The sequence below is a fragment of the Phyllostomus hastatus genome, unplaced genomic scaffold (genome assembly GCF_019186645.2).
Source record: "Phyllostomus hastatus isolate PE091 unplaced genomic scaffold, TTU_PhHast_1.1 phas_scaffold_216, whole genome shotgun sequence".
Classification (NCBI taxonomy): Eukaryota; Metazoa; Chordata; class Mammalia; order Chiroptera; family Phyllostomidae; genus Phyllostomus; species Phyllostomus hastatus.
The window spans coordinates 5,932,740-5,954,466 of NW_025334018.1; the positions used below are offsets into that span (position 1 = coordinate 5,932,740).

The 21,727-nt window shown below is 44.7% G+C and overlaps 1 protein-coding gene across 1 annotated transcript; it reads right to left on the reverse strand.

Annotated features, from left to right (window-relative positions):
• Positions 1-13,270: 13,270 nt before the first annotated feature.
• FLG2 (filaggrin 2) lies at positions 13,271-20,065 on the reverse strand. The gene is given in 5 exon segments (XM_045816954.1): positions 13,271-13,609; positions 13,725-14,114; positions 14,116-16,890; positions 16,892-19,159; positions 19,928-20,065. Coding segments are annotated over 5 exon segments (5,910 nt in total).
• Positions 20,066-21,727: the final 1,662 nt, after the last annotated feature.

The window sequence follows — 21,727 nt, forward strand, 5'->3', positions numbered from 1 at the left end:
CTTCTCCATTTTTGGTGGATATTTTCACTTAGGACTTTTAAAAAAGTATTTTGGTTATTTTCTATATTCAAAATTCTCTCAGATTTTTAACCATGTCTTCTCCATTTCTGAGTATTCTATTTTAATCAATGTCCACATTACCTATATTTCATCTTTAAGAAGTTTTTTCATGGATGCTGTTTCTGGGAACATTTTGGTAGTCCTAAAATACATTCTGATTAAATAAAAAAAGTTTCATCATCAGTAACTTTTACTGCTTTGGTTGTTCAAAGGTGCTTTTCTTTTCAGCAAATGACATATCCTATGAGTGAGTAATGAGAATCAGTAGCAAAAGTTGCTTACATTTAAGTACTTGGAAAAAAAGACATTTTTAGCATTCAGAATATCATACTAGGGATTTTTTTGTTTTGACCACTGAGGGTTCTTCCCCTAATCAAGGGTGTCTAGCCTGTGACCCACATGCTGCACATGGCCCAGGATGGCTATGAATGCGGCCCAACATAAAATCATAAATTTACTTAAAACATCTTCTTTTTGCTAACCAGTTTTTGTTAGTGTTAGTATATTTAATGTGTGGCCTAAGACAACTCTTCTTCCTGTGTGGCCCAGAGACACCAAAATGTTGGATACCCCTGTCTAGATCACTGTGAGAAAATTAAGTAAACATGTTTTTTTAAAATTTTCTATGCTATTCTAAATTATATATAGATATTCAGAATCTTTCAATAGAGGCTTAAAATACCCTATTTTAATGTCATGCTTTATTCTTAACAGGAAGGGATACAAAACAGGGAAATACCTTGATCAATCATTAAAGGAGGTATCTATAAAACTAATATTTAAGTAATTTCTTTGGTATTAGAGAAGATTTTATCGCTTCAGGCAATGTACACTGAACCCATTTGGGATGGGTAATTGGTATGTTCTTCTTTGATGTAGATGAAAAAAGCTTACTCTAAGCATAGCACATGTTAGAAAAATTTTAGGGAAGAATACATATAGAAGCTGAGGATTTGAGGAAGTGATTCTCTTAAGACTATCCATGTCTGTCCACTGATCTAAGTGAATGAAGCTGGCTTCCGTGTGGGGGAGGCATTCAAACATGATGGGAACTCTGTTGATCTGGCTCACACATGTCTGGTCCAAAGTGAGATCACAACTGCTCAGATCTAGCTGGGTGTTTGGAGGGGATGTTGGTGTAGGTTTGCTGAATTTTTGGCTTAAGAGAAAACAGAAATCCAAGGACTTTTTACTTTTTGGTATTATCTCCCAACTTCTAAACATGTTAAGTAGTTCATATTGTAAACAGTGTGAACCAGTAGTGTGCTGGTCAAATGAAACATACCAGTAGCCTACCTATGGCCTGCTACTCACTTTTGATCTTCTAGGTTTCTGTATATGACCAATGGCCTGACCCAAATTTTATGCAATATAAGTAAATTACCAACAAATTCACTCTCCTTAAAGTCCTTTTTTACCCCTTTCTATAAACTTGCTTTGTCTCCTTGATGACTCAAGCCACAAATCTAGTGGGTCATCTAGACACCTTCATCTCACTCAGGCACTATGTACCATGTAACCACAGATGTTTTCAGAAATATGTTTTCTATTAGCCCTTCTTCTGTGCTCCATATAACCTCAATCATCTTTTATCCAGATTATTGTAGTAATCTTCAAATTAGTCTCCACATCTCTAGTATTTCCCCTCTTTCGTGCACGCACACACACACACACACACACACACACAATCTTTCCAAAATAAGTATATTTTTATGTGACTTTAAAAACCCTTTGCTGATTCTTAATTGCTTACAGATAAAGACTGAAGTTCTTAGCAAGGCTTATATGGTTCATTGTGATCCCAACTCTGCTTATTGTTCTGACATCATCATTTCTTGCCATGCTACCACATGGATGCTGTCTTAGCTATAAAGAATTATTTCAGGTTCTCTGAGCTCATCATGGCCTTTCTTCCTTTAAGACTTTGCACGTACTTTTAAAAATATGTAAGCCTGAAGTAGTCTCCCAAGTTAATCTGGATAACTCGTGGCCATTTCTGGAGACCTGCTACAAAATTCTCCTCTTTTCTGAAGATTTCTTTGAATCCTGTTTCTTCACTTTCAATCAGTGTTAGTTGATCCCTTTGCTGCAAACACAGCCCTTGGCGATATACATTATGGCACTTGCCATTTGTGTGTTGTCTTGTCCTATTTTGATTCCCCTGATGAACATGTAAACCTTTAAAGGCCAGGGACAGTGTTTTTCTCATGTTTGTAACTTCAGTATCAAATACAGTGTCTGTCAATTAAGTAGTTACTAAAACTTCTCTCTAATGAATGAATGAGTGAATGAGTGACCTTGATGTTCCATTGACAACACCCTTATTATCTGGATCATCTGGATTCTGTCATCATACTAATCAGCCAGGGACTGAGCAGCCTAGCCCACATTATCAGATTGCTTGATGAAGGAGAGCTATAGAAATGTGAGTATTTTGTCACAAATAGGTGGAGCTCAACCATCTATTCTTACAGGCTTGGCTAGATGAGCTTGACAAAACGTACCAGGAAAGGCATTAGGAAGAGTGAGGCAAGAATTTGGAAGAAAGGAGCAATAGGAACTAGATAGTAATGTTCCTGGATTATAAAAGCTATCAGGTATTCTTCTGCCCTTCCCTGCCCCCCAAATATTCAAATCTACAGTTTATGTGGTATATGCTTGGGAGGCAACATAACCATTGTTCAGCCCTGAAATTGCACCATTTGGAAATAATTGCAGACTATAATGCATTTTTAAATGCTACTTGGAATAAATTAATCTGAATGAGATGTGATTTTGTTTGTTTATTGATTGATTGGCTTTAAGATACCCAGCCAGCTGAACAATTCAATGACATCAGAGCTGACAGAAATGAAGGAAAGATATGCTGCATGAGGTATGAAGAATTTTTTAACATTAAAAAAGTTAAATTAAGAAATTTTAAGTTTTTAAGATTTAAAAATTCAGATATCTGTTTATCATCTCTCTATAATCTATCTATCTAAAAGAAGACACATGAAGTAATTTTTACAGGGAAGAAAGTAAGGGAAGCCAACATTTGATGTATGTTCTCTAGGTGTTAGAGTTCTGTGTTGGGTAGCTTGGTGGAATAGAAGACACCTGGGCTTTTCAGTTAGTGGGGTCTGACTTAGAATTCCTACTTTGCTAGTGACCAACTATGTGGATTTCAGGAAGTTCTAAAGATTTCTCTAACCCTCAATTTTGCAAGTTTATGTATTGTAGGGAAACATTACTATGTCTGAAACATAGTAAGTAGACATTCAAAAATTTTTAATTTTCATTCTTGAATCCACAGTGAAATAAATAACACAAATACTTAACATTTTATGTTAGGTCAAGTAATAAGAGTAGATTGGAACTGTTGTTTGATTCTCAGCTCTAGAGGAATCTAGAAGTAATAATGATGTTAAGCTGGGGGTATTCTGCCTACACTGGTATCTGAGTTCTTGAGCTCCTTAGATCTTGTTTTATTTTTGTTGTTGTTTTAGCCTGAGCAGATCATCCCATTTGTATATTTTAGAGTTGCTCTGTATTTCCTCTTCTCTAACAGCCTCCCTGTGGGAAACTGCTTCTTCTACCTTTTATGTATATGTTCTAATAAAGAACTGATAAACTTAAAGGCTTAATCCCAGAGAAACTTAGTAAAGCCAGAAATACATCTAAGTGATTGGGAATCAGAGGGTGATTCTCCATTTTACCCTTTTCCTAATTCTTGTATTTCATTTGTAGGCAGTAGGAGGGCACAATATTTTTGCTAGTGTGCCTCATGGATAGATGAAAAAATTCAGCAATATAAGAGACAATTTAATGTATCTAAGTAATCTTTAGGAAATGGGCATGTTTCTTCCCTTGCAAATTCCATGCCTTTTTGTGCTAGGTGGCTTCATAATGCAAGCAGAATACTTATATACTTCTCCTACTGGTAACTCTATGTACTTGTAAGCAGAGCTTCGCTCACTTTTGCTTACCACACTTCCCAAAGATTAAATAAGGTGTTGCTTAAAATAGGTTTCAGAGTCAGGGTGAATAGCCCTTTAGTAGTGCCACAATTTATTCTTAAAGGGGAAGGTGTCCTCTGCTGGCTTGATTCATTTTAAATAAAATCAAATGTTACCTTAATCTTTATCCTTTTGTTTAATCTTTTTACTTTCTCTTGCTCATTGCCCCTGTAGCTTATATACTCACCTTTGATTGCATTAGAGTGCTCAACACAGGTTTCATTCAGCATGTGGCATTATTTGAGAAGGCCTTTCTGGTTATCAAAAACTCTTGGAACACAGGGTACTATGACTTATACTCCAACAAAGCAACAAATGCATGCAAGGTGTCTAGTATACACTGACCTTCAATTTCCCACAAAGGTCATTTTTATCTAGAAAGTTTGGAGAAAGAAGAGTTTTATCATTATTTCTTCCAATTTGGCCACTGAGAATTCCTTCTCAGTGTCATGTGCTGCTCTCTGACATTGCAGCCATGCTCTGAGGAATACTTTGACATCACTTGGTGTTCTTTGGGACAGAAATACTATATCTATAGGATGCTGGCAATCGGTGGCACAGATAGAGGAGAAATCCTTAACTGTATATACCCGGTGACTATCCCAACAGAATACCATCTAAGAAATTGAACTGTTCACAGGAGTTACACATGGGGTCACCCCAGTTGTGAACCTTTCTCCTTGTAGACCACACCTGCTATCTCCTTTTTATTTTAAAATGGGAATGTATAACTCTCTTTGAATTATTTTAGAATACTCTTGGTGTAATTTATAAGAAACAATTGCCTTCAATTTGATAAAAATAAATTTTTGAGGTTTTTAGTTATCTGGAATATATAATTTTTCCATTGTATTTAAACTTCAAATGAGTGTGGTCAAAGGATTATGGAGATCAGTCAAAAATATTTGACTTATATACAGGAGTGGCAAAAGTAAATTACCAACCATCATTACCTAAAAGATAAATCAAAGGTAAAGATACGAAATAACAGTAACATTAATAACACAAATAATACAAATGAATAATATAATAATTAATAAATAATAAACTCTGTGTTCCAACCAAACATCAAGTTGGGGTTTTGCTGCCCACTGCCACCCTCCAGGCAAAATTCTGGAGACAAAGGTTTGGTGATAAAGGAAGGGAGTCTTTTTTTTTTTTTAAAGATTTTATTTATTTATTTTTAGGGAGGGAGGGAAGGGGAGGGGAGAGAGAGAGAGAGAGAGAGAGGGAGGGAGGGAGAGAGAGAGAAACATCAATGTGTGTTTGCTGGGGGTTATGGCCTGCAACCCAGGAATGTACCCTGGCTGGGAATCGAACCTGGGACACTTTGGTTCCTAGCCCGCGCTCAATCCACTGAGCTATGCCAGCCAGGGAAAGGAGTCTTTAGTCACAGTTTTGAAATACCAGCATAAACCTGCCACCCTCTGCCAGGCCAGCCCAGCTAGGCTGTGCCAGGAGTCCCTTTCCCTCCAAAATACCGTCCATTGGGAAACACAGGTAGCTGGAGGACAATCATCCAGGCATCCTTGAGGACGAAGAACCAAGAGTCAGAGAGAGACCCCAAGAGCCAGAGAACCAGCCCTCTTTTTATTTCCCTGTGCTCTGGAGGCATTCAGCTTCTCAGCCAATCCTGTCCTAGACTGCTCACCATTGCCCTGGGCAACCTCTTCCTATGGCCCCTCCCTACTTCTCCCCAGTGATCTGATCAGATCTCTGTATCAAACCCACTTTTGCTCCTGTACTTACACATACACATACATACAAGCACACATACAGTAAAGGCAACTTAACTTTGATTCAGAGGACTGGTGAAATTTTAGACACTCCTAAATTTATACTTGGACATTAAAGAATATGGAATTATAGATAGATGTATAGAATGAGTGTAGATGCACTGGCAGGATTTGAGAATCAGGAAACCTATACCCTGGTCATAACAGCTCTTCTAATTGGCTACATGCTTTGGGCAAGTTAATCTCTTTGAATCTCATTTACTTTACCTACAATAGAAATTGTATGAGATTAAATAAATCTCATGATTCTTTGATAACTAGATGTTATTCAGTTAATGAATGGTGGTAGATTTATGTGAATTGGTTATATTTAGGGTTAACTACCATATACTCAGTTATTTTTTATGTTTATCATTAAGTATAGTAATAATTTTCTTTCCTTTCACTAATAAATTAATATGATTAGTGTTCTATTGATTGCATAGCATGACTGAAAGTTCATTTAGCCCTAAAAATAAAATATTAAAAACTAGCTAGAATATGTTTTGAGTCTAATTAGAAGAAAGAGCCTATTCTTTGGTTTTTCATATAACTTCTTCCCCCAGTAGAGGTATATGATCTTGAATACGCATTGATGAATCTCACTTTAGTTTGAATTCCAAAAATTACAGTGGAAAAAAATAGTTTGAGATTATTGGGGAGGTGAGGATGGTGGAGCACCAAATACTGGTTTAGGGAATTATCAATATTTTTGATCAGATTAAATGTGCTCTGCTTGGCTTTTTCTTTTTCTTTTAATATTTAAAGTGAGAGGATGACTTTTAAAGTCCTTACTAGCTCTGACATTCTAGACATTTCTGTGGGTTTTATAGTAGTAAATTTTCGACTGAAGTTAATCATGTTTTACCTATATTTTTCTACTTTTTGTTTCTATTCATAGTAAGTTCATGTTCTTTTTCCTCCTAGACAGACTATATGTATTCTTTTCACAAAAAAGTCTTTCCTTTTATTGATTCCAGAGAGTAGGCAAGGGAGGGAGAGAGGAAGAGAATTATTGATGTGATAGAGAAACATCAATTGGTTGCTTCTTGTTTATGCCCCGACTGGGGACCAAACCTGTACCCTAGACATGTGCCCTGACTGGGAATTGAACCTGCGACCTTTTGGTTTGCGGGATGACACCCAACCAACTGAGCGACACCAGCCAGGGAATCTTAATTGTGTTTCTTTGATTAGAAAACTCAGGACTTCATTAGCTTCCACTGCAATTAGCCTCCATTGGCACGGGTATTTTAATGAATATCTTTGACAAAGAAAGTTTGTGATGCATAATCCATTTCTAGAGCTTGGGCTATGGTACAAGGGTATAGCACTTGGGATTATGTTTGATGATTTCTGTGATGATCACGATTAACCAAGTATCTGGGGCCAACCCATCAGTATAAAACATTTCTTTCTGTAAATACTTTGGACAGTAATTAGATTGATGGAAAGATCATATGTGATTGAGTTTTGTCTCCTTTGTATTCCCTGTTATTGGTATCTGAAGCTTTACTGCCATCTAGGTATTTAGATGTAGAAGAAGGAAATGTACATTTGACCCCCATGACAGGGAGTTTTGTTTGTGTTTGTGAGGATGAAAGAGAAGCGAATCTATAACTTGATGAAAAGTTTATTGTCAATTTTTATGCAGTACAATTTTCTGGATCTTATATTCAGGAAAGAGGTCATGACAACAGATTCAAAAATATTAGTACAGAGTTCCAGTGGTGGCACAAAAGAAGCAATTCTTCTGAATGCTCAATACTATAACATTCTTTGCTCAGGACATGCAGAAATGTGTTACAGAAATTTTGGCTCCTGAACCATGTCTCTTAGCACTCTGGATAGGTTTGTTAATAATTAATTAAAACAAAACGGGAAAATCTAAATTTGAATTTTATGAAATTTTTAAAAAAATGCCCATTTTATCCCAAAGCAACCAAATCACTTTGTCATATAGTATTAAGTATAGTCCCAAATGCCATTTATTTTTTCTCTTCACTATTTTCCAACCAAAGAGTTCAAAGATTGAGGAGCCTTGTGAAAAAACAAAACAAAACAAACAAACAAACAACAAAAAGCCCTACACCAAACAAGAAATGGAATCCAGTACCACAGTTAAAATTAAAGACGTATTCTCCCACTACCAAAAGAAGGGATCATGTCAAATATCTTAATTCCATGTGTGTGTCTCATAATTTCTTTGGGTTAGTTTTAAGTTAGTTTTCTATTGTCTTCAAATTATTGTTTAAAGTAAACATATTTCTGTTCTTGGATATATTCATAGAGTGGGGTATTGCTACTGAAGTAAAAGGAACTTACACCTGCCCTCTCTCTTCCATGGTAACCTCTGGCTTCAGTGTCTCTTGACTGCTTATCGTCCACATGATGACTGCAGTCTCTGATGCTCCCTAACAGACTTGATCTAGACACTTGCTTTTGCCTTCCCTCCCTACACACAGTGGTGCTACTTGATGAATACCTATACCTATAATCCTCAGTGAACCCTTGATTTGACCCATGATTTTGTCGTCCATTAAATTGTGACTGAGAATGGTTGTTACCAAACTGGTGACGATAGCTGGTTGACTGATTCCGTATGGTATCACTGGATGCTGAGTATCTGTCTGCAACTGCAAAATGCCCTTCACTGTCACTACCCTCACTATAAGTTGTTTGGCTCCTACTCCTCTCAGATCCTCTCTGTGAGGATTGCCCAATGCCACACTGAGAGTTTCTTCTGGAATCTTCCGATGGACCCTGTGTAGACCCCTCTCTCCCTCTGACAGAGGATCCAGACTGCCCATGTTGAGATCTAGCCTGGCCATGACTGGATCCTGAGTGTCCATGAGAGACTGCTGAATGGCCTTCACTGTCACTGACCTCACTGTGACTGGCTTCTCTTGTAGTCCTGTCAGATCCCGTGTGTGAAGATTGCCCATGGCCCGACTGAGAGTGTCTGCTGGAGTGTCCTGATTGTCCCTGGGTAGATCCCTCCTGTCTCCCTCTGACAGAGGATCCAGACTGCCCATGGTGAGATCTAGCCTGGCCATGACTGGACCCTGAGTGTCCATGAGAGACTCCTGAGTGGTGTTCACTGTCACTGACCTCACTGTGACTTGCTTCCCTTCTCCCACTGGTGTGAGATCCAGTGTGTGAAGATTGTCCTCTGCCTACCTGAGAGTGTCTGCTGGAGTCCCCTGATTGTCTCTGAGTAGATCCCTGTCTCCCTCTGACAGAGGATCCAGACTGTCCATGCTGAGATCTAGCCTGGCCATGACTGGACCCTGAGTGTCCATGAGAGACTGCTGACTGGCCTTCACTGTCACTGACCTCACTGTGACTTGCTTCTCTTGTAGTCCTGTCAGATCCCGTGTGTGAAGATTGCCCATGGCCCGACTGAGAGTGTCTGCTGGAGTCTCCTGATTGTCTCTGGGTAGATCCCTGTCTCCCTCTGACAGAGGATCCAGACTGTCCTTGTTGAGATCTAGCCTGGCCATGACTGGACCCTGAGTGTCCATGAGAGACTGCTGACTGGCCTTCACTGTCACTGACCTCACTGTGACTTGCTTCTCTTGTAGTCCTGTCAGATCCCGTGTGTGAAGATTGCCCATGGCCCGACTGAGAGTGTCTGCTGGAGTCTCCGGATTGTCCCTGGGTAGATCCCTGTCTCCCTCTGACAGAGGATCCAGACTGCCCATGTTGAGATCTAGCCTGGCCATGACTGGACCCTGAGTGTCCATGAGAGACTCCTGAGTGGTGTTCACTGTCACTGACCTCACTGTGACTTGCTTCCCTTCTTCCACTGGTGTGAGATCCAGTGTGTGAAGATTGTCCTCTGCCTACCTGAGAGTGTCTGCTGGAGTCCCCTGATTGTCTCTGAGTAGATCCCTGTCTCCCTCTGACAGAGGATCCAGACTGTCCATGCTGAGATCTAGCCTGGCCATGACTGGACCCTGAGTGTCCATGAGAGACTGCTGACTGGCCTTCACTGTCACTGACCTCACTGTGACTTGCTTCCCTTCTTCCACTGGTGTGAGATCCAGTGTGTGAAGATTGTCCTCTGCCTACCTGAGAGTGTCTGCTGGAGTCTCCTGATTGTCCCTGAGTAGATCCCTGTCTCCCTCTGACAGAGGATCCAGACTGTCCATGCTGAGATCTAGCCTGGCCATGACTGGACCCTGAGTGTCCATGTGAGACTCCTGACTGGTCTTCACTGTCACTGCCCTCACTGTGACTTGCTTCTGTTCTAGTCCTGTCAGATCCCGTGTGTGAAGATTGCCCATGGCCAGACTGAGAGTGTCTGCTGGAGTCTCCGGATTGTGCCTGTGTAGATCCCTCCTGTCTCCCTCTGACAGAGGATCCAGACTGTCCATGCTGAGATCTAGCCTGGCCATGACTGGACCCTGAGTGTCCATGAGAGACTGCTGACTGGCCTTCACTGTCACTGACCTCACTGTGACTTGCTTCCCTTCTTCCACTGGTGTGAGATCCAGTGTGTGAAGATTGTCCTCTGCCTACCTGAGAGTGTCTGCTGGAGTCTCCTGATTGTCCCTGAGTAGATCCCTGTCTCCCTCTGACAGAGGATCCAGACTGTCCATGCTGAGATCTAGCCTGGCCATGACTGGACCCTGAGTGTCCATGTGAGACTCCTGACTGGTCTTCACTGTCACTGCCCTCACTGTGACTTGCTTCTGTTCTAGTCCTGTCAGATCCCGTGTGTGAAGATTGCCCATGGCCAGACTGAGAGTGTCTGCTGGAGTCTCCGGATTGTGCCTGTGTAGATCCCTGTCTCCCTCTGACAGAGGATCCGGACTGTCCCATGTTGAGATCTAGCCTGGCCATGACTGGACCCTGAGTGTCCATGAGAGACTGCTGACTGGCCTTCACTGTCACTGACCTCACTGTGACTTGCTTCTCTTGTAGTCCTGTCAGATCCCGTGTGTGAAGATTGCCCATGGCCCGACTGAGAGTGTCTGCTGGAGTGTCCTGATTGTCCCTGGGTAGATCCCTCCTGTCTCCCTCTGACAGAGGATCCAGACTGCCCATGTTGAGATCTAGCCTGGCCATGACTGGACCCTGAGTGTCCATGAGAGACTCCTGAGTGGTGTTCACTGTCACTGACCTCACTGTGACTTGCTTCCCTTCTTCCACTGGTGTGAGATCCAGTGTGTGAAGATTGCCCTCTGCCTCCCTGAGAGTGTCTGCTGGAGTCCCCTGATTGTCTCTGAGTAGATCCCTGTCTCTGTCTGACAGAGGATCCAGACTGTCCATGCTGAGATCTAGCCTGGCCATGACTGGACCCTGAGTGTCCATGAGAGACTGCTGAATGGCCTTCACTGTCACTGACCTCACTGTGACTTGCTTGTCTTGCAGTCCTGTCAGATCCCGTGTGTGAAGATTGCCCATGGCCCGACTGAGAGTGTCTGCTGGAGTCCCCTGATTGTCTCTGAGTAGATCCCTGTCTCCGTCTGACAGAGGATCCAGACTGCCCATGTTGAGATCTAGCCTGGCCATGACTGGACCCTGAGTGTCCATGAGAGACTGCTGACTGGCCTTCACTGTCACTGACCTCACTGTGACTTGCTTCCCTTCTTCCACTGGTGTGAGATCCAGTGTGTGAAGATTGTCCTCTGCCTACCTGAGAGTGTCTGCTGGAGTCCCCTGATTGTCTCTGAGTAGATCCCTGTCTCCCTCTGACAGAGGATCCAGACTGTCCATGCTGAGATCTAGCCTGGCCATGACTGGACCCTGAGTGTCCATGAGAGACTGCTGAATGGCCTTCACTGTCACTGACCTCACTGTGACTTGCTTCCCTTCTTCCACTGGTGTGAGATCCAGTGTGTGAAGATTGTCCTCTGCCTACCTGAGAGTGTCTGCTGGAGTCTCCTGATTGTCCCTGAGTAGATCCCTGTCTCCCTCTGACAGAGGATCCAGACTGTCCATGCTGAGATCTAGCCTGGCCATGACTGGACCCTGAGTGTCCATGTGAGACTCCTGACTGGTCTTCACTGTCACTGACCTCACTGTGACTTGCTTCTGTTCTAGTCCTGTCAGATCCCGTGTGTGAAGATTGCCCATGGCCAGACTGAGAGTGTCTGCTGGAGTCTCCGGATTGTGCCTGTGTAGATCCCTCCTGTCTCCCTCTGACAGAGGATCCAGACTGCCCATGTTGAGATCTAGCCTGGCCATGACTGGATCCTGAGTGTCCATGAGAGACTCCTGACTGGCCTTCACTGTCACTGACCTCACTGTGACTTGCTTCTCTTGTAGTCCTGTCAGATCCCGTGTGTGAAGATTGCCCATGGCCCGACTGAGAGTGTCTGCTGGAGTCTCCTGATTGTCCCTGGGTAGATCCCTCCTGTCTCCCTCTGACAGAGGATCCAGACTGCCCATGCTGAGATCTAGCCTGGCCATGACTGGACCCTGAGTGTCCATGAGAGACTCCTGAGTGGTCTTCACTGTCACTGACCTCACTGTGACTTGCTTCCCTTCTTCCACTGGTGTGAGATCCAGTGTGTGAAGATTGTCCTCTGCCTACCTGAGAGTGTCTGCTGGAGTCTCCTGATTGTCCCTGAGTAGATCCCTGTCTCCCTCTGACAGAGGATCCAGACTGTCCATGCTGAGATCTAGCCTGGCCATGACTGGACCCTGAGTGTCCATGTGAGACTCCTGACTGGTCTTCACTGTCACTGCCCTCACTGTGACTTGCTTCTGTTCTAGTCCTGTCAGATCCCGTGTGTGAAGATTGCCCATGGCCAGACTGAGAGTGTCTGCTGGAGTCTCCGGATTGTGCCTGTGTAGATCCCTCCTGTCTCCCTCTGACAGAGGATCCAGACTGCCCATGTTGAGATCTAGCCTGGCCATGACTGGATCCTGAGTGTCCATGAGAGACTCCTGACTGGCCTTCACTGTCACTGACCTCACTGTGACTTGCTTCTGTTCTAGTCCTGTCAGATCCCGTGTGTGAAGATTGCCCATGGCCTGACTGAGAGTGTCTGCTGGAGTCCCCTGATTGTCTCTGAGTAGATCCCTGTCTCCGTCTGACAGAGGATCCAGACTGCCCATGTTGAGATCTAGCCTGGCCATGACTGGACCCTGAGTGTCCATGAGAGACTCCTGAGTGGTGTTCACTGTCACTGACCTCACTGTGACTTGCTTCCCTTCTTCCACTGGTGTGAGATCCAGTGTGTGAAGATTGTCCTCTGCCTACCTGAGAGTGTCTGCTGGAGTCCCCTGATTGTCTCTGAGTAGATCCCTGTCTCCCTCTGACAGAGGATCCAGACTGTCCATGCTGAGATCTAGCCTGGCCATGACTGGACCCTGAGTGTCCATGAGAGACTGCTGAATGGCCTTCACTGTCACTGACCTCACTGTGACTTGCTTCCCTTCTTCCACTGGTGTGAGATCCAGTGTGTGAAGATTGTCCTCTGCCTACCTGAGAGTGTCTGCTGGAGTCTCCTGATTGTCCCTGAGTAGATCCCTGTCTCCCTCTGACAGAGGATCCAGACTGTCCATGCTGAGATCTAGCCTGGCCATGACTGGACCCTGAGTGTCCATGTGAGACTCCTGACTGGTCTTCACTGTCACTGCCCTCACTGTGACTTGCTTCTGTTCTAGTCCTGTCAGATCCCGTGTGTGAAGATTGCCCATGGCCAGACTGAGAGTGTCTGCTGGAGTCTCCGGATTGTGCCTGTGTAGATCCCTCCTGTCTCCCTCTGACAGAGGATCCAGACTGCCCATGTTGAGATCTAGCCTGGCCATGACTGGACCCTGAGTGTCCATGAGAGACTCCTGAGTGGTGTTCACTGTCACTGACCTCACTGTGACTTGCTTCCCTTCTTCCACTGGTGTGAGATCCAGTGTGTGAAGATTGTCCTCTGCCTACCTGAGAGTGTCTGCTGGAGTCTCCTGATTGTCCCTGAGTAGATCCCTGTCTCCCTCTGACAGAGGATCCAGACTGTCCATGCTGAGATCTAGCCTGGCCATGACTGGACCCTGAGTGTCCATGAGAGACTGCTGACTGGCCTTCACTGTCACTGACCTCACTGTGACTTGCTTCTCTTGTAGTCCTGTCAGATCCCGTGTGTGAAGATTGCCCATGGCCCGACTGAGAGTGTCTGGTGGAGTCCCCTGATTGTCTCTGAGTAGATCCCTGTCTCCCTCTGACAGAGGATCCAGACTGCCCATGCTGAGATCTAGCCTGGCCATGACTGGACCCTGAGTGTCCATGAGAGACTGCTGACTGGCCTTCACTGTCACTGACCTCACTGTGACTTGCTTCCCCTTCTTCCACTGGTGTGAGATCCAGTGTGTGAAGATTGTCCTCTGCCTACCTGAGAGTGTCTGCTGGAGTCCCCTGATTGTCTCTGAGTAGATCCCTGTCTCCCTCTGACAGAGGATCCAGACTGTCCATGCTGAGATCTAGCCTGGCCATGACTGGACCCTGAGTGTCCATGAGAGACTGCTGAATGGCCTTCACTGTCACTGACCTCACTGTGACTTGCTTCCCTTCTTCCACTGGTGTGAGATCCAGTGTGTGAAGATTGTCCTCTGCCTACCTGAGAGTGTCTGCTGGAGTCTCCTGATTGTCCCTGAGTAGATCCCTGTCTCCCTCTGACAGAGGATCCAGACTGTCCATGCTGAGATCTAGCCTGGCCATGACTGGACCCTGAGTGTCCATGTGAGACTCCTGACTGGTCTTCACTGTCACTGCCCTCACTGTGACTTGCTTCTGTTCTAGTCCTGTCAGATCCCGTGTGTGAAGATTGCCCATGGCCAGACTGAGAGTGTCTGCTGGAGTCTCCGGATTGTGCCTGTGTAGATCCCTCCTGTCTCCCTCTGACAGAGGATCCAGACTGCCCATGTTGAGATCTAGCCTGGCCATGACTGGATCCTGAGTGTCCATGAGAGACTCCTGACTGGCCTTCACTGTCACTGACCTCACTGTGACTTGCTTCTGTTCTAGTCCTGTCAGATCCTGTGTGTGAAGATTGCCCATGGCCAGACTGAGAGTGTCTGCTGGAGTCTCTGGTTTGTGCCTGTGTAGATCCCTCCTGTCTCCCTCTGACAGAGGATCCAGACTGTCCATGCTGAGATCTAGCCTGGCCATGACTGGACCCTGAGTGTCCATGAGAGACTGCTGACTGGCCTTCACTGTCACTGACCTCACTGTGACTTGCTTCTCTTGTAGTCCTGTCAGATCCCGTGTGTGAAGATTGCCCATGGCCCGACTGAGAGTGTCTGCTGGAGTCTCCTGATTGTCCCTGAGTAGATCCCTGTCTCCCTCTGACAGAGGATCCAGACTGTCCATGCTGAGATCTAGCCTGGCCATGACTGGACCCTGAGTGTCCATGAGAGACTGCTGACTGGCCTTCACTGTCACTGACCTCACTGTGACTTGCTTGTCTTGTAGTCCTGTCAGATCCCGTGTGTGAAGATTGCCCATGGCCCGACTGAGAGTGTCTGGTGGAGTCCCCTGATTGTCTCTGAGTAGATCCCTGTCTCCCTCTGACAGAGGATCCAGACTGCCCATGTTGAGATCTAGCCTGGCCATGACTGGACCCTGAGTGTCCATGAGAGACTGCTGACTGGCCTTCACTGTCACTGACCTCACTGTGACTTGCTTCCCTTCTTCCACTGGTGTGAGATCCAGTGTGTGAAGATTGTCCTCTGCCTACCTGAGAGTGTCTGCTGGAGTCCCCTGATTGTCTCTGAGTAGATCCCTGTCTCCCTCTGACAGAGGATCCAGACTGTCCATGCTGAGATCTAGCCTGGCCATGACTGGACCCTGAGTGTCCATGAGAGACTGCTGAATGGCCTTCACTGTCACTGACCTCACTGTGACTTGCTTCCCTTCTTCCACTGGTGTGAGATCCAGTGTGTGAAGATTGTCCTCTGCCTACCTGAGAGTGTCTGCTGGAGTCTCCTGATTGTCCCTGAGTAGATCCCTGTCTCCCTCTGACAGAGGATCCAGACTGTCCATGCTGAGATCTAGCCTGGCCATGACTGGACCCTGAGTGTCCATGTGAGACTCCTGACTGGTCTTCACTGTCACTGACCTCACTGTGACTTGCTTCTGTTCTAGTCCTGTCAGATCCCGTGTGTGAAGATTGCCCATGGCCAGACTGAGAGTGTCTGCTGGAGTCTCCGGATTGTGCCTGTGTAGATCCCTCCTGTCTCCCTCTGACAGAGGATCCAGACTGCCCATGTTGAGATCTAGCCTGGCCATGACTGGATCCTGAGTGTCCATGAGAGACTCCTGACTGGCCTTCACTGTCACTGACCTCACTGTGACTTGCTTCTCTTGTAGTCCTGTCAGATCCCGTGTGTGAAGATTGCCCATGGCCCGACTGAGAGTGTCTGCTGGAGTGTCCTGATTGTCCCTGGGTAGATCCCTCCTGTCTCCCTCTGACAGAGGATCCAGACTGCCCATGCTGAGATCTAGCCTGGCCATGACTGGACCCTGAGTGTCCATGAGAGACTGCTGAGTGGTGTTCACTGTCACTGACCTCACTGTGACTTGCTTCCCTTCTTCCACTGGTGTGAGATCCAGTGTGTGAAGATTGTCCTCTGCCTACCTGAGAGTGTCTGCTGGAGTCTCCTGATTGTCCCTGAGTAGATCCCTGTCTCCCTCTGACAGAGGATCCAGACTGTCCATGCTGAGATCTAGCCTGGCCATGACTGGACCCTGAGTGTCCATGTGAGACTCCTGACTGGTCTTCACTGTCACTGCCCTCACTGTGACTTGCTTCTGTTCTAGTCCTGTCAGATCCCGTGTGTGAAGATTGCCCATGGCCAGACTGAGAGTGTCTGCTGGAGTCTCCGGATTGTGCCTGTGTAGATCCCTCCTGTCTCCCTCTGACAGAGGATCCAGACTGCCCATGTTGAGATCTAGCCTGGCCATGACTGGATCCTGAGTGTCCATGAGAGACTCCTGACTGGCCTTCACTGTCACTGACCTCACTGTGACTTGCTTCTGTTCTAGTCCTGTCAGATCCCGTGTGTGAAGATTGCCCATGGCCTGACTGAGAGTGTCTGCTGGAGTCTCCCTGATTGTCTCTGAGTAGATCCCTGTCTCCCTCTGACAGAGGATCCAGACTGCCCATGTTGAGATCTAGCCTGGCCATGACTGGACCCTGAGTGTCCATGAGAGACTCCTGAGTGGTGTTCACTGTCACTGACCTCACTGTGACTTGCTTCCCTTCTTCCACTGGTGTGAGATCCAGTGTGTGAAGATTGTCCTCTGCCTACCTGAGAGTGTCTGCTGGAGTCCCCTGATTGTCCCTGAGTAGATCCCTCTCTCCCTCGGACAGATGATCCAGACTGTCCATGCTGAGATCTAGCCTGGCCATGACTGGACCCTGAGTGTCCATGTGAGACTCCTGACTGGTCTTCACTGTCACTGACCGCACTGTGACTTGCTTCTGTTCTAGTCCTGTCAGATCCCGTGTGTGAAGATTGCCCATGGCCAGACTGAGAGTGTCTGCTGGAGTCTCCTGATTGTGCCTGTGGAGATCCCTCCTGTCTCCCTCTGACAGAGGATCCAGACTGCCCATGTTGAGATCTAGCCTGGCCATGACTGGATCCTGAGTGTCCATGAGAGACTCCTGACTGGCCTTCACTGTCACTGACCTCACTGTGACTTGCTTCCCTTCTTCCACTGGTGTGAGATCCAGTGTGCGAAGATTTACTTCTGCCTACCTGAGAGTGTCTTCTGGCGTCCCCTGATTGCCCCTGAGTCGATCCTTGTCTCCCTGTGTCGGAGGATCCAAAATGTGTCTCTGCAGATTTTCCATTGCCATAGCAAGTCCCTGATTGTCCCTCTGCAGGCCCTGAAAGGCATGCACTTTTAGTGCCTCCAGTGTTTCTGGTTTCTTGTGTTCTAGTTTCACTTGAATCTGACTCTTGGTTTTGCCTACGAGTAGAAGTCTGAGATGATGCAGAGTTCTGTTTTCCTACAGTTCCTGAGTCGCTGGAGTGGGAACTATTTACTGTATGTCTAGAGGAGTGATCTGAGCCCGACCCATGTTTTCCAAATCCTGAGGACTGACCTGCGTTGGACTGTTGTTGGCCATAGCCAGAGGACTGACCTGAGCCAGACCCATGTTGTCCACAGGTAGTGTGAGCTGAGCCACACCCATTCTTTCCAATACCAGAGGACTGTCCAGAGCAAGCCCTATGTTCACCATATTTAGAATAATCATTTGAAGGACATCTTGTTTGATGAGAGTTCCTGGAGCATTTACGGCAACCAGATCCTTGTTGACTACAGTTAGAAGACTGACATGCTCCAGACCCATATTGGCCATAGCAAGAGGATTGACTTGATCCTATTTCCTGTTGTCTTCCACAATTCTGTGGTTGACAACATGCCATAGATTCATATCTTCTATGAGAAGAAGATTGGCTACAGGAGCTATGCTTACATTGACCATATCCAGAGGATTGACCTCCTGAGATATATGTGTGACTTTGTCTTCCCTTATATCCTGATTGACAACCTGACTGAGTACATCTAGATTTAGTTCTTTGCCCTCCAAATCTACCTGCCTGACAAGAGCTAAAAGCATTTTGTGTTCCTCCACACTCACTTGAATTGCTAATACCACATACATAGCTTTGTCTTCCATTGTCTGTTGAACCTTTAGAGCTAGATGGAAGCTGTTGTCCTCCACTCCTTCTTGACTGAGTAGAGTTAGATTCATGCCCACTAACTTCCATTCCACATGACAGACCACCGTGACCTTTCCTTCCCCCACTCTTATATTCAGATTCAGATTCAGATTCAGATTCCTCCCCAGATTCCCTAGAGGAGCTAACATGTGAATTGTTTCTTCTTTCCTCTAGCTTTCCAGAGGTGGAACCATGTCTTTTTTTGCCACTACTCTGTGAGTGACTAGAGCTAGACCCACGGCGCCTTTTCTCAAATTCCTCTTGGTTCCCTAAGCTAGATGAACTGTCTTGCATCCCCAGCCTCCAGGAGTTGGACCCATGTCTGTGTTTCACAGTTCTCCTTGAGCCCTTAGAACCATAACCATGCTCTTTTCCCTTACTCCTACTTAGATTTTTGTAACCTGATTTCTGTCCTGATGTATCCTCATCTTCTTCTGTTTCACTTTCTTCTTCTGGGTGTCGGTGACAATTCCCATGCTTCTGCTTCTTTGACCCTGAAGCCTTGCAGTATTCTTTGCTGAGAACCTTGTTGCAGGCCATAGCCAGCTTGAATACCATCAGAAGAAACTCATTAAAGTCCAATCTTCGGTCATGATCTCGATCCAGCATATGCATAATGACATCCACTGTATCTGGATCATCTGGGTTCTGTATATGAACAACACACCAAAGGAGACTTGGTTCAACCTAGCCCACAAACTCAGCTAAAATATGAGGGTAGGTCTGTGGAATTGCAGATATTTGACATTAGGTATTTTTAATCCAGTCAAGGATTACTTTAGGCTAGGGCAGCCTGACAGGACCCAGCAGGTGTGAAAAGGTAATACAGAACATAAACTGTTGAAATCCTCTTAAGAATACAGCTCAAGGACCTAAGTAGAAAACTAGGTACTCAAATATAGCATACAGAAACGAGTTGAATAAACCAAGTTCAGTACCTGGTATGCTTTAGTTTTACATAAATTTTAAAAATTACATGTTAATATATTCTGTTAGGATGTATACTTTTTAGTTAACAACTGAGTCCTTTCAAAAATGCATATTTTTTGCTTTTGATGTTTAGTCATCTGTCTACTTGGTCAACTCACTCTGTAGATGACTTCCCTCTCTGTACCTTTTCTTTCCCATTTAATAAGCTTAGTACAAATTTTATTTTCTGCTTTTTCAGAATTGGAAGCCTAGGGGCATGAAGAAGTCTGAGAGGTCCACATGGTGGGAATGCACAGGAATGTGAGGAAAAATCACTTTTCTAAAAATAAACACTGTCTCAACAGACTTTCTGATGTCACAAAGAAGGACTGCTCATAGAGTTTGCTCAGGATCCCTGGAACTGTGCAATTTTAAACTAGTATTTGGTTATAGAACCAATAATATACAGAACCATTGAAGCCCTCAATCCTAGCACATGGTCCTCACCTTCAGAATTGGCCGAAACTCTTTCTCCAGAAGTTCCTTTAGCTCATCCGTGCTCAGTGTGGCGCATTCCTCATCTTGGCTGGTGTATTTGTAGAAAACATCAATGATGGTGACAACACTTCTCAAGAGGTCGGTCATCTTTTTGCACGTTTAAGTGAACCTGAAGAGAAAAACAAAACAAAAGACTGAATCATTCATTTTCTTTCCTTTTAATTTATAAGCAGTTCTGATTTTAATAATCATCATCATGATTTTTCGAATTTTTGGTCTTTTTAAAACCTAAAATACTTCAGAAAATAAAGTTGGGTCAGAGATGATACAAAACCTTTCAACACAATGAAAAATAACTGTTAACATTAGTCATAGAATGTTACTGGCTGAACTGGGACTATGTATATCTTAGGTCTTCATGTCCTGGATAAATATATTTTTTTCTTAATGTCTCTACACTTTGTGTATTTTGATGTCCTAGGTGTTGTCCTGGGGCTTCCAAAGTTTTCAGAACCACCCAGACCTATAACTCTAGTCTCTCTTGCTAGTTTCACTGATTTTCTAGAGTCAAAAAGCAACAAATCTACCATGCATACCTCAAGCACCAAAAGCTAAACCATACCCTTCAGGCCTTTAAAAAATAAAAATGAGCAAAGTGGCTTAATGTATTCTTGGTTTCCCAGAGGCCTGAGATAGCCCTCATGAGAGCTTAGGAACTATCCTAATGGCAGCCCTTGACCAAACACTGTTCTCTTTCGTAAATTGGGGAGAAAGGCTCAGAAAAGCAGGCAGCAATTTGGCTAGTAGATGATTTGATCTGGGAGCTCTGGGAATTAACACTGAAAAAGGAAGGGACTCTACAACAGTGCTAGCCTCCTCTCTGAGCTGGACATCTCAGAAGAGATGGCATGCCAAAAGAATAGGAAGAGAATGTGGAATGTCCTGTAGGAAGACAAACTTCTTCTCCACAAGGACCAATTGATTCTAAAAAGGCCCAGAATAAATTAAACTAGCCAGACAAATAAGCAAGTAAAAGTAAAAGAAAAAAGGAACAAAAAAGGAAAGACAGGCCAAATGTATATTAACTCTGCCTTAGCTCAAACACTTGAATTTCTCCTGTGGACAATGACCAACCAAATATCCATCGAGAGAGCTTGATGAATTTTCTCTCACCTGGTTCACCAAAGGAACAAGTAGGAAAAAAGCCTGATGAAGCTTGCAGGGTGACAATGACTGAGATAGTGGCCCTTATATAGCTAGCATGTGGGTGATGCCTTCTGTGGGATGGACTGATTCATTTCCAATCAAACCTAACTCCGCCTCTGTCCATGTTTACCTTCTTACTCCTTTGCATTCTCATCTTTGAGATGATTGCAGAAAGGCTGGTGCCAGCCTACCTTTCAGGATGAGGGCATGTTGCAGGGCACTTTTGTTCAGGGTCATACACTTGTGAAAAGCAGATACTGTGTTTTGGAGGACTCATGCAACTCATTTTCATTGTCTAGTACCCACAAAAAGCAGCAAGTTGTAAGGTATTTGGCAGGTATGCAATAAATGCTTATTTAATTAAAAATTAACCTAGACCATTAGGCTCACCTAACTCATATCTTTTTGCAATAATAATTGCCATTTATTGAGACTTTACAGTGTGCAAGGTATTATGCTGAATACTTTTCACATATCATCTCATTTAATTTTCACCACATTTCTATGAGATATGTGTTTTTTCTAATTTTACAGGTGAAAAAATAGGTTTAGAGCGCATAAGAGTCATCTCCAGGGCCACACAGCTAGCAGGTGGAGGAAGAG